Raw genomic sequence first — 13,322 nt, forward strand, 5'->3', positions numbered from 1 at the left:
CCAACAACAGTTCAAGTCCTGAACCTGGGGGCTTGCTTTCTCACTTTCCCTCTCGATCTCTCTCTGGTAAGCACATGTGCTCTATATAGCAAATTTAAAAATGATAATAATAAATTAAATTAATAAATAACATTTTTTAAGTGCAATGATAGAAATAGGAGGGGGCTTCATATTTCTATTCCTAGCTCATGGAAAAATGGAATTAAAGTACGAGTTCATTTTGGTACAAAAATAGATTGAAATCTATGTATAGTGTTTCATAATATGCATTTTCCATAAACCTTCTTAAGACCCTTCATATACATAGGAAGAGTAATGAGCACACATGCCCTATAACAAAAATCTCTCTTTAAAAAAACAAAAGATTTTAGTTTGCAATAGATATTAAAACTCACTGCAGGGACCTTTCCTGTCTTGGGACTGAGTATGAATGGGGGATTGTTCAAGGGAGAAGAGACTGAGCAGAGGCACCATCTCAACCACACCAAAGACGATGGCTTGCAGGTGCACACACGAGTTCTGTTATTCATTAGGAAATCAATAACAGAATTTAATGCACCTAGAGCATTTATCCAGTCCCAAAAGAATGCATGATATTTCCAAAACATATGTAATTGATTTTCATTTTTCCTTGCAGCTCTCCATCACCCATTTATTTTTCCTAACAAGTATAGTTGAAATTCTTTCACAATATTGTATTAATAATGTCTTCCTTTGGTGAGCCACAGTGACTACATTAAAGTTGAGTCCTTAACATATTTTGTTTATCTTAATTCAGAGCTGAAAGAGAGAAATGCTGTTTTTTGTTGTTTTCAGTTTATTTCCATGAGAGAGGTGCAACCCTAGCAGAATTTTCACATCATGATCCACCCCCCAGTCTCACCCAGCCTGAACAATGGGCATGTACCTGCCTGACATGCTCAGGGAGGTCTGGGATGCGAACCCAGTACTCTCCTGTGTGGGTCTAGTTGCACTGGACTGTCTGGTCCAGGGGTGCTGATTTACTCATCACAGCTCCCAGAATTTAGCAAGCATACAACAAACAACAGTGAAAAACACTTAGATGTAAGCTCCTATTCTCAAATCTTTTTTTTTTTTTTACCTTTTTTTTTTTTTTTGGTCAGACATATAAAAGCATGACTCCAAAATGCAAAATTCTAAACTTATAAAAAGAAAATAGATCCTAGTTTCCATGAGCCTAGGTGGATAACCTTAAAAATCTGTGAACGGTCAGATTTCTTTCTTTCTTCGAAACCATTTTTATACCTCACCCCAGGCTGGGGAGGTAGCGCCTTCTCAAAGGACTTAGTAAGTCGCTCAGAAGCAGTAACATTCCCTTCACAGGTTCTCTGTGAAGCTACATCAACAGCCATTATCAATGTCTGTTGTTCATAATGAGCCCATCTCTTAAGCTCAGTGGGTTTAAAAGGGCTCAGTTTCAAATTGCACAATTTTTAGTGCCTGAAACAGTGCCTGACACATAGAGTTAAATCTCTCTTAGAATTATTAAATCAATAAATGGAAATGGGAGGAGGATGAGCCAAAGAAATTAACATTGTCTTGTGTGATGCTGTGAAATACTAACTTATTTGTAATTTGAGACTCACAAATGAAGGGACAATTGCAGGGGGGTTAAGGGGGTGTCATTCTATTCTTTACACATTCAGACCAAACTCAAGTACTTACTGAGGACAGGCAGGCAATGCAACTAAGTGGTAGCAGTCCAAGTGAAAACACAAGTGTGGACATCACCAAATGGAGGAGAGAGCAAGCAGGAGAGCATGCTCCAGCTCCAGGGTGAGGCGCACTCTGCTGCAGTCCATTGCTGCCATATGGGAATGCAAGTCTGATTCTCTTAGTTCTTCCTTTTTTTTTTTTTTTTGGAGAGGTTCTTGCTCCAGGCCTCTTGCCCTCGCCAGACAGACAGAGACAGAGAGACAAAAAGCGAGAAATCACCCCCCGGGGGGATGGCCACGCCACAGTCCCTTCTCCATTCTCCTCTTGGGATCTTGGGCACACACGCACACGCGCCCAGTGTGAGTTTAAGCCACCGGGTCCAGGACTCGAACCTTGTCAACTACGTGGGAGTCCAGCGACATAGCCATTATGCTAACTGCTGGTCCTAGTTCTTCCAATTTTTAAAGAGAAGACTGAAATCTAGATTGGTGTGTGTGTGTGTGTGTGTGTGTGTGTGAGAGAGAGAGAGAGAGAGAGAGACTCCAAAACTTTAAATATGGGGCCAAAATTTAGAGATAGACTGTATCTGTGTTCTTTTGCAAGCATATCTGGGCAGTGGGTAATAGATTTTAAAACCTCTGCTTTAGACTTGACTATCTCTGAAAATATTTGTCTTTAGGATATAGGTATGTTTTTTGTTGCTACAATAATTACTCTCGGAAAGTAAAAACAAGGAGGTAAGTCATACTGGTGGAAGGGTTTTTCAGCACTGGGGTGAGCTAGAAAAGACACACTGGATAGAGGCCTTCAAGTTAGGTGGGAGGTTGACAAATGGGATGTGTCAAGCACTTAAGTTCTTTGGGAACTTGTGGCTACATATTGCTCTCTGTGACGAAAGCATCCTAGTTTGCTAATTGGCATCCATTAAAGTTAGACTCCCATCCTGCTGGAGAAACTGGGAGATAGGGGTGCTCTCTTCTTTGATGATTATATACCCAAGGGATGGTTTCCAGATCCTTGAGAGAGACATTTTCAGAAAGAAACTTTTGAAAAAGATTTACATCCCAGAGGAGCCAGAGAAAGTATTTAAAATATTAACAACTCCAAGTTTCCTGATGTAAATGCTCTAAGAAAAGGGAGGTCAGGGGCCTAGAGTAGGAGAAGCCTGCTGAAAATTCAGTCAAGTCGAGAAGAATGCTGAGGCTGGTTTAGCTGTAAAATGTTGGTCAATGTTGATAGTAAGCAAGCTACACATCAGTTGGTCAGTTTTAAATAAATGTAAATTCTAAAGGGTTTCAGCCCTTAGAGTTCTCCTTTCCTTTTCCCTGTATCCTCCTCATTGCCTAGAGCATCAGGAAACCGTGATATGCCAGTGAGGAGGTAAGAATTCTGTCCATTCAAGAACTTGGAGGAGAAACCCTTGCTGCCTCTGTGTTCTCCGTCTCAATCCTTGGGGGAATCTGCCTGTCCTGGTATCTATGTGTAGGTAACTCTACTGTTTCATATGATTTCACCAAAAATGCAACACTGGCAATTTGTTAAACCACTCTAAGCTTTGATCCCTTGTAAACCATAATAAATACATTCCAGGCAGCATTGTCCAATAAATAAAACTGATCTGTGTACAGTACTCAACATAGTGCCTGGCACATAGCAGTGACTCAATAAATGATATCTATCACTACCGCAGTCAGTTCTCACCTGTGCTCTTGTATTGTTCTTACAGAAAAATGAGCCCACTAGGGTACCAAACTCATAAAATATACAGAGAGGTGGAAGAAAATATGTTCAAAGAATTATGGCATAAATCTATCAAAATTAGACCAGAAGAAACTACCAATAAAGTACTAATTACTTCCCCAGTGCCATGCCCTATCCTCCACAACTTCAACCCTATTTTCTGCCCAACTTTTATAACTATGTCCCTCAAACTTAAAAATATTTTCCCACATAAATCTCAAACTTTCATGGTATTCAGCCCAGGATGTAATGCAATTTTAAAAATTCCTATCCTTGTTATATTTCCTCTCTCACATTGATCACTCGTTGCATTTTACCCTCAAAAAAACACGCTATCTGGAAGTGAATGGACTTTTCAAGAATCCTGTGCACATTCTCCCCAGAAAGATCTTCCTTTGTTTGTATCATGCTAGCAGCTCTAAAGTTTTCAAGATTTGGACTCTGGCTTTAGAATTGTGCTCTGAGTGTCTCCACAGAAGTGGTCTGTTTCATCATCCAATGAGCTCTGCCTGTTTGTCGATGTGACACTCCCGTGGAAGGAAGCCAAGAGCCTATAGTAGGCTTCCTGGGGAAAATGTAAGCAGCTGTGGCCATGTAATTCAAAACCTCTGAAGAGTGTGCTGCAGTCCGTGCACAGAATTAGTATAACATGAGGGTTGGATGCAACTCGTCCTCCGGAGGACTTCCTCGCCCGCTGCAGGAAAGAAAGGACTGAAGGACAAACCTGGGTGCAGCCAGAGAGGTCCAGATAGATGAGCTTGTGGCATCCATTCCCTAAATTCAGGTACTGCAAACCTTTGTCTGTGAACTTTCTGCAATAAGCCAAACTGAGATTCTGTAAGTTTTGGAAGTACCTGAAGAGACAGGGAGAGAAAAGAGAGGAAGGAAAGTAAGTAGACTTTAGTTGCTCTCTCGCATCTGTCTTAAGCCACCATGACAAAGAGAAATAAAACTGTAAATGCATCTTTTGTCTTTGCAGATATTCAACAGTTTTATAACTTTATTGTTAACTCTCTTCCTGCGACTTAAAGGGAACAGTAGTATACCAGATAATGCATAATTACATTTCAAGTGAAAATAATTAAAGGATAATTTCCCAGATTTTTAAAGTACGTTAACTGAGATAAAAGGGCTTTTTTGGGGAGGGATGGGGGAGGTTGCATTCATATTGTTTGGAAGTGAATTTGTTTTTGAAACCAAATACAGAGTTTACTTTATTGTTGGTTTGGGGGGGTTTTAGTTTTAAAGTACCAAAATATAATGGGCAAAATTTCTAGAAAGACAAACTCTTTGTAAACATCAAAATGGAGATTAGCTCTTACATGAGAGTGAGGACTTGGGGCAGGAAACTGAACTTAATAGGCTTTTAAAATAGATTTCCTAAACAAATGGTTTGAAAAAATAGAGTTAAATATGCATAACTTCCTAACAGTTTCATGCTTATACTTAAAGACTAAGAGATATAAAAAGCTTAAACTTAGGTTAAGAACAGTATGGAAGTGATTGGGCAACATGTGAGAAGATGAAAAACTCTTATCAGAAGTCAGCAATCTCACTGGAGTTGAAACAGATTAAAAATGGCATTACCACAACGATGAAATGAGTTTCCAGAAAAAAGAAGGGTAGTTAGATGAGCCTATCCCACAGCAGGGACTCGCAGTTTGAGGACACTTTGTGGGTAGTTTTTCAAGCTTTCCTAAACCTGGCATTTTTTTAGAAGTGCAAGGACTCCCACTACTGCCTGCTCTTGTAATGGAATGAACAACCTACTCTTGGTTTGTGATCTGCCACAGTTTAACAGCGAATTAGCAAGCGAAAAGAACAAAAAGTAGGGAGAAAACGCCTCTCTTTCTCCTCAAATGCCCACAAATGGATAGTTTACCTTCACATAAAGGGGACATAAGACACGCAAGCACTGATTATGAATCAGACTTATTCCGAATTTGGAAAACACATCTATATGAAAATGATTCCTACTGCACAGCAAATTCTTTGCTTCAGAACACACATTCACATCTGGGAATGACTGTGTACATGAGGTTGGGCAGAACACAGGGAAGCTTTCGAACGAACTCCCGGGTGGCTCGGTGGGCAGGGCCTTGAAGGGGAAAGCAGCGCTATCGTCCCAAAGACACGCCCCCTCTCCTGGGGCCCTCCAGTGGTCTAAAAGCTGTGCCAAAGTTTTGAAAAGGCTTTCTCTTCCTCTCTCTGGAGTGCACCCCGTGATTCAGTTGAGTAAAGTACAATTTTCTTAGGATACGTTTTCAGGGTTGTCGTTTCTAACACCCCTTTGGCTCCCTAAATTTAGAGAAAAGTGTGGTGAGACAGGTAGCACAACACAATGAAAAATACACACGGTTTTGGAATCTGATGAAATTCGAATTGAATCCTAGTCCTGACACAAGTTCCCTAACAACTCAAAGATCGCTTCTTCACCTGTGAAGTTGAGACAATAAATTTCCTTTTAACTGACCAACTGTGGGACTTCCAGCTTTTCTGAATCTCAGTTTTCTCATTTGTAACACAGATATAATCCCGTCTGCTTTTTCCTTTTAATGGTGAGACAGTTAAGTGAGAACCCAGATGGAATAGCACTACCTCCAGGGTGGTTTTAACAATTAAAACCAGTAGGGACATGGGAGAAATCTTAAAATATATGTATTGTCATTATTGCTACTACTAGCCCAAATAATAACATGTTGCTTTCATGGAATTTGTATTATCTTCTGCCATTTAATGGAGGACACTCATCTGATGAGAGTGGTGCATACAAATGATTCCAAAAGTTTGGGAGGTGTCACATTGAGTTTATGCCCTAATCCAAGCCCACTATTCAATTTTTAAGTCATGTGATCAGTTAACATCCAGCAAAAATGAGAATTGACCTAGGGACTCCACTATTTTTGTGTTGTAGACACCTTTGGCACTCTGGTGAGGTCTGTATACTCTTTCTTGGCATAATGTTTTTGTTTTGTTTTAGTTTTGCTATATGGCATGTATGCTCACTGGACAGAAATAAGAGAGAGAGAAATCACCCCCTTGGGGGATGGCCAAGCTGCAATCCCTTCTCCGCCATTCTCCTCCTGGGATTTTGGACATGCACACAATGTGCCCACTGTATTTCCTTAGCCACTGGGTCTGGGACTTGGACCATGCAGTCAGCCACATGGGATGTAGCCACTTTAACCACTGTGATACCAGCTGGCCCCACATAATGTTTTTAAATGCATAAAACACAAGATATAAGATTATGACAGGTAGGACCAGCAGTTAGTGTAATGGCTTTGTCGCTGAACTCCCATGTAGTCGACTGCGGTTCAAGTCCCGGACTGGTGGCTTAAAAGTCACGCCAGGCATGTGTGCATGTGTGCCTAAGATCTGGAGAGGAGAATGGAGGAGAAGGGATTGCAGTGTGGCCATCCCCCCTGGGGGGATGATTTCTCGCTTTCTGTCTCTCTGTTTTTCTCTTGTCTTTCTGGTGAGCGCATGCACTCTATAGCAAAAACCTCTCAAAAAAAAAAAAAAGATTACAAAGGCAACCAATTATATTGAAATAAATAATTATCATTTTTTTTAAAGTTTTAGTTATCTATTACATGAGTAAGAGAGAAATAAATATATAGAGAGAAAGAGACAAGCATCCCAACAGGGTCTTGACACTACCATCCATCGCCAACCCCAGTCAGCCCCAGATCATGGGCATGTGAGCTCAGTGTACTCAGGGAGATCTCTGGTTGTGAAACTAGAACCGATGTGGGTCAGTTTAACCAATGGGCCACCATCAGGCCCCTAAAATACTTTTTGGAAAACCAAATGAATGGGATAGTTTTTGAATGTTTTGCTTTTTTTTTTTTAACACATTAAAGAACAAAATCTAGTAGCAGTTCTACTAACTACTGTCAACTATGAAATAATATTGAGTACCAATGATATTTCAAAATATTATAACAACTGCAATGATAAGAATATATTTGTGGGGCCAGCAGATGGTGTGGTGGTTAATGTGGCTGGATTCCCACATGGCCAACTGCAGTCTGAGTCACGGATCTGGTCGTTTGAAATTCACACCGGGTGTGTGTGCATGCATGCCCAAAATACAGAGAGATAAATAGATGAGAGGGGATTGCTGCATGGTCATCCCCCTGAGGGATGATTTCTCACTTTCCCTCTTCTCTGTTTCTCTCCTCTCTGGCAAGCACATATGCCCTTATAGCAAAAACTAAAAAAAAATTTATATTTGTATTATATATATATATATTTTTATATATTTTATATAAGGCGTGTGCACTCGCCAGCAAGACAGAAAGCAAGAAATCACCTCCCTTTGGGGGATGACCATGCCACAATCCCTTCTCCTCTATTCTCCTCTTGGGATTTTGGGCACACACACACACAAGCCTGGCGTGAGTTTCAAGCCACCAAGTCTGGGACTCAAATCATGGTCAACTATGCGGGATTTCAGTGACATAACCATTATGCCATCTGTTGGTCCCTACATTTGTAATTTATAAAAATTCCCAGAAACTGCTAATATTATTCTGATATTTTACCTCCATTTCAGTTAGAGTTTAGCAAAAGTAGAGATGGTACTTTTTTATCATTCAATAAAATTCAGAGAATGCCTGAATTCTATCCCTGATCTCCTTGGATCATCCATTGACCCTAGGTTAAGAACATCTGGTTTGGACCAAAGCAGTTGCTCATCAGACTAAGTATTCCTATGTTGAAAGTCTCTGTACAGTGGCTGTCTTCAGAATGGAAACTCACTAGAACCTTTCCTTTGTAAGCAAAGCACAGAAATCTTGAGTGGCCCTATAGGCTTTTCTAAGGATTTACAGTGCTGCAGACTTGAGCTGCTTGCGATGGGAAAAGTTTCAACTGACAGTAAAATTGCACTTGGCAAATTTTATGTAGTACTGATACTTTTTATTCTGAATTTTGGCAAAAAATACAAATGTGTCCCTTACATGAGTAAGACCTGATTCATCATTTTCCCAGCCCAGAGACTGCTTAGCAATTCCAAATCCACTTTGAAGCAGAGTATTTATATCCTGTTTTTATCTTTTCCTAATTTTATGATAAGTGTTTCTTATGGAGGGAGGGGTTCTCTGTGATTTATTTATTTTTCTGCTACTACTATAATCGTTAAGAAATTACAGTTTTTATAAAAGCTATAGCAATTACTTTTTTTTCCTTTTACCTTTTCTTATTAAAACTGAAAGTCATTTGCATGAGATCTTCAATACCTGAGGGAGTTACTACTAGAAGGAATGCAAAATTACATATTTATATAAAAATTTCTCTGAAAAATCAGAGACAAGGCCCAGTTTGTAAAAGAGGGAATTTGTATGTGGATTCTTTCAAGTTGAGTATTGGACCTTTTAAGTTTTACAGAAGCAACTTCAAGTAATAGAACTCTGCCAAAAATCTTAAATGGGGGACCAGCAGTTGTTGTAATGGCTATGTCGTTGGACTCCTATGTAGTTGACCGCGGTTTGAGTCCTGAAGCCAGTGGCTTAAACTCACACCAGGCACATGTGTGTGCATGCCCAAGATCCCAAGGGGAGAATGGAGAAGAAGGGATTGTGGCGTGTGTGTGTGTGGGGGGGTGATTTCTTGCTTTCTGTCTCTCTGTCTCTCTGGTGAGCGCACGTACCCTATAGCAAAAATAAACCTCTCCAAGAAAAAAAAAAAAAAACTTAACTGGAGTGACTTTGCCTGCTATTCACACAATAGGCTTTAAGGTTGTCTGGTGAAGACAACAGCTTACTTAGGAGACTATGACTGTTCTTGACACTAAGCAATCTCCACGCCAACTGAAGGACCAACACATCTATATGAAAAATAATCAGAAAATAAATATTCCAGGGCCAGCAGGTGGCATCATGGTCAAGGTGCTGGACTCCCCATGAACCACAGTTCAAGGACCTTGTAGCTCATGCTGGGTATGTATGTGTACATGCATACCCACAATCCCAAGAGGAGACGGGAGAAGAAGGTACTTCATCGTGGCCATCTCCCCTGGGGGCAGGGAGACACTTTCTTTCTCTCTCATGAGCGCACATGCCCTCTAGCAAAAAAACTCTTAAAAAAAAAAGAATAAATATTCCACTATAGTATATAAGTTCCACTAATCATAATGGTGTCACTCACTACTGTATGCCCAGAATGCCTCACACATAGTTGTTGATCAATATATGACAAATAAGTAAATGAATGTAGTTATTAGAATTGAGGAGAGGGAAAAACAGTCACTGTGGACTTCGGGTAGATAGCGTGACTTACGGTATAAAGGCTGAGGATTAGCAAAAAGAAGGGCATTCCAACCACAGAGAAAATGGAGCATGTAACAGTCAGACGACCAGAGCGACGGGCTTCTCTTCAGAAACCGGGGCAGGTAAGTTTAATTGGATGACGTTGAGGGAGAGTAGGGGACAGTAAGAGCCTAGACGTTAAGCACATCCAGAACATAATACGATTGATCCAGGATGACACCTCCTGTAGCATGAAGCAGAGCAGACTGGAGGGAAGAGAGCAGCAGATACTGGGCCAAATGAGGCACAGTGAGTGCCACCTAGGTTGTGGCAACAGGAATAAATAGAAAGGACTTAATTCAGGGAACGTTTAGAAGCAAGAAATTTCCTGGAATAGGCATACACTGTGGGCAGCCCTCATTTTCAACCTTATAAAACTGAGCAAATCCTCAAAGAAGTGAGGAAAAATATTTAAATAAAAAACTGGCAAACCAATGTTGCCAAGGAGGGCAAACAAATTACATTTTTTTCTGGCAAATGATTTCTTTGGAAAGAAGTACTACAGGAAATGAAGAGAAAATGACAGCAGTAACAACCAACGTATCTTTGGTTATTTATGGTTAAAAAATACTTTTTGTGTACCCAAGCATGCTTAAAACAACAGAAAACAGAGCAAAAATAGAGAAACATTACAAAATGTATTTTTATCACAGATAAGCCAGTGCACATTTAAAAACGTCAGTATCGGGACCAGCAGATGAAATAATGCTTATGTCGCTGGACTCCCACATGGCTGACCGCAGTGCAAGTCCCAGACCCAGAGGCTTGAAACACACCAAGCACATGTGTGTACGTGCCCAAAATCCTGAGAAGAGAATGGAGAAGGGATTGTGGCATGGCCATCCCCCTTGGGGGGGGGGATTTCTCACTTTCTGTCTCTATGTCTCTTTCTGTCTCTCTGGCAAGCACATGTGCCTGATAGCAAAAATCTCTCTAAACAACAGTATTCATCAGCACTTATTGTAACAAGTCTCTTAATGGCAAGAACTAGAAGAATTTAAAACTAAAATAAAATTCTTATTTTGGGTCCCACTTTTCTATCTCTTGTCTCATAAAGGTATAGCTTCATTTGTAAAATAAATGTCCCTAAGAATGTATATAGAGCTGCAGGATTACATTAAATTTTCCAGGAGAAAAAGGTTATTTGGGCTATGGTTAGAAAAATCATTTGTAATGTGATATAAACTAGTTTCAAAGCATTTACTTTGTAAGTTCAGATTTTCACATATGTATGAATTTTATACTTTTCTTTCTCTCTCCATGTATATAGCATATACATACATGTGCATACGTTCATAGAATTATGCACTGCATAATGATGTTGTGGTTAACAACAAACTAAATACATGACTGATCTTCCTGTAAGATTGTAAAAGGCTATACCATATAGCCTAGTGTGTAGTAAGTTATGACATCTAGGCTTGTGTAGTACACTCTATGATCTTCTCATGAAGATGAAATCTTCAAATAATACATTTGTTAAAAGACTGTTTTTCCTGTGTTATATATACATACATATATATGAAAGAGTCTCAGGGATCCTCAGGGGGCTTCCAAAATGCTGCCATATACCAGTTCATGGGAATCAATTATTGGCATCTCTTGCCAACACCACATTCAGTAACATCATGTTGGTAGCTTCAAACTGGCCATGGTAGAATTATTGATACCACAGCAATCAGTAAAACATCCAAATCAGAGCAACTCCAGAGAGCTGTTAAGCACTTACCAGAATAGTGCTGTTCTGGAAATACATTAAGAACTATCAATATAGAGGGACCAGAAGATGGTGTAGTGGTTAAGGTGTTGTACTCCAACATGGCCAACACGGTTTGAGTCCTGGACACAGTGGCTTGAAAATCATTCTGGGTGCATGTGTGCGTGTTCCCAAGATTCTGAAAGGAATATTAAAGAAGGGATTGTGGTGTGGTCATCCTCCCTGAGGGAGTGATTTCTCACTTTCCCTCTCATTATCTTTGTTTCTCTCTCTCTCTCCTCGAGGAATGCACAATCCCTAAGAAAAAAAAACCTCCTAAAAAAAAAAAAAAAAAGAAAGAAAACTATCAATCTAGAGAAGGTAGTATACTAAAGGAAATGCTTACAGAGACAAAAATGATGCAAAACAAGATTGCAGAAGAAGAACATAAAAAAAAATCTGATCTCAAAATGAAAGAGGATTCTTAAGACCAGCCCTGAACAAATAAATAGAAGCATTAAAATGAAAAATGTCTTCCTTTGCTAAGAAAAAAATTCAGGTTTGTTTTTTTTTTTTGAGAGGTTTTTGCTATAGGGCACGTGTGCTCACCAGAAAGACAGAGAGAGACAGAGAGATAGAAAGCGAGAAATCATCCCCCGGGGGGATGACCACGCCACAATCCCTTCTCCTACATTCTCCTCTCAGGATCTTGGGCATGCAAGCACACATGCTCGGCGTGAGTTTAAGCCACTGGGTCCAGGACTCGAACCATGGTCGACTACATGGGAGTTCAGCAACATAGCCATTACACTAACTGCTGGTCCCCCCAAAATTCAGTTATAATACTCAAAGGTTTACTATGTTCCAGGAGAAAATTAATTTGAAAGAACACAATTAAGCTTGGAAAATTAATTTCTCCAAAAAAGCAAAGTCTCCTAAGCACCTTGGCAGAGAAAGTAGGTTACCAACAAACGAACAAAAAATTCATGCTAGTTTCAGACTTCTCTTTAACCTGACATATCAAAGTTTATAGAGTAATATTTACAGTGTGTAAAAGATAAAATAAAGAACACAGTTTAGGGACTAGACACCAGGTCATTGTTCATCCTCAAGATCACACTCGTTTTCAGAGATCAATGGCTAGATATCTAATAGTCATTCCTGAAAAGGAGTGTTTTAAATTATACAAAGAGGTCTTCAAAAAGTTCATGGAAAATGTGAATTATGAAACACTGTACATGGATTTCAAAATGGTTTTGTACCAAAAGATACCTGTACTTTAATTCCACTTTCCACAGCCTTTTTGACTTCCCCCATATTTCTAGTCATCAATTAAATAATAAGGAATGGTGGGAAAGGGCATCAAAAAATGGCCTTGAGTTAGGATTATATAATATTACAATTATGATTACAATATTGAGTGCAAACACTAAAAAATAAATATGAAAGGGAAAGTGAAAGGCTAGCCCCATCACCTAGTAGTTAAGGGAGCTGGATCCCACATGGCCAACTGTGCTTCAATCCCTGCCCCAGCAGCTTGAGAAACATGCCAGGCGCAGGTAGGTGAGTACCCCCACATCCCAACTCTCTCTTTCTCGGTCTCTGTTTCTCTTTCTCTAGTGAGTGCACATGTCCTTTAGCAATTAAAAAGGTTTTTTGTTTTGTTTTGTTTTGTTTGTTATAGGGCACGTGAGCTTGCCAGGAAGACAGAGAGAGAGACAGAGAGATAGAAAGCGAGAAATCATCCCCCCAGGGGGGGTGGGCCATGCAATAATTCCTTCTCCTCCGTTCTCTTCTTGGGATCTTGGGTACGCATGCACACGTGCCCGGTTTGAGTTTAAGCCACTGGGTTCAGGACTCGAACCGTGGTCAGCTACATGGGAGTCCAGTGGCAT

General features: G+C 40.0%; 2 protein-coding genes across 2 annotated transcripts in view; one reads left to right on the plus strand and one right to left on the minus strand.

Moving 5' to 3' along the window:
- Positions 1–13,322, minus strand: part of FBXL13 (F-box and leucine rich repeat protein 13) — a 274,784-nt gene that overhangs the window by 91,188 nt on the left and 170,274 nt on the right. Inside the window, exon 12 of the mRNA XM_006140783.3 lies at positions 4,142–4,271. Coding sequence (XP_006140845.2) covers positions 4,142–4,271 — 130 coding nt within the window. The remainder of the gene's footprint in view (positions 1–4,141; positions 4,272–13,322) is intronic.
- The window catches only part of LRRC17 (leucine rich repeat containing 17), a 39,153-nt gene continuing 29,953 nt past the window's right edge, over positions 4,123–13,322 (plus strand). Inside the window, exon 1 of the mRNA XM_006140782.3 lies at positions 4,123–4,201. The gene's annotated coding sequence lies outside the window, so the exon portion shown is untranslated. The remainder of the gene's footprint in view (positions 4,202–13,322) is intronic.

The sequence above is a fragment of the Tupaia chinensis genome, unplaced genomic scaffold (genome assembly GCF_000334495.1).
Source record: "Tupaia chinensis unplaced genomic scaffold, TupChi_1.0 Scaffold000044_1, whole genome shotgun sequence".
Classification (NCBI taxonomy): domain Eukaryota; kingdom Metazoa; phylum Chordata; class Mammalia; order Scandentia; family Tupaiidae; genus Tupaia; species Tupaia belangeri.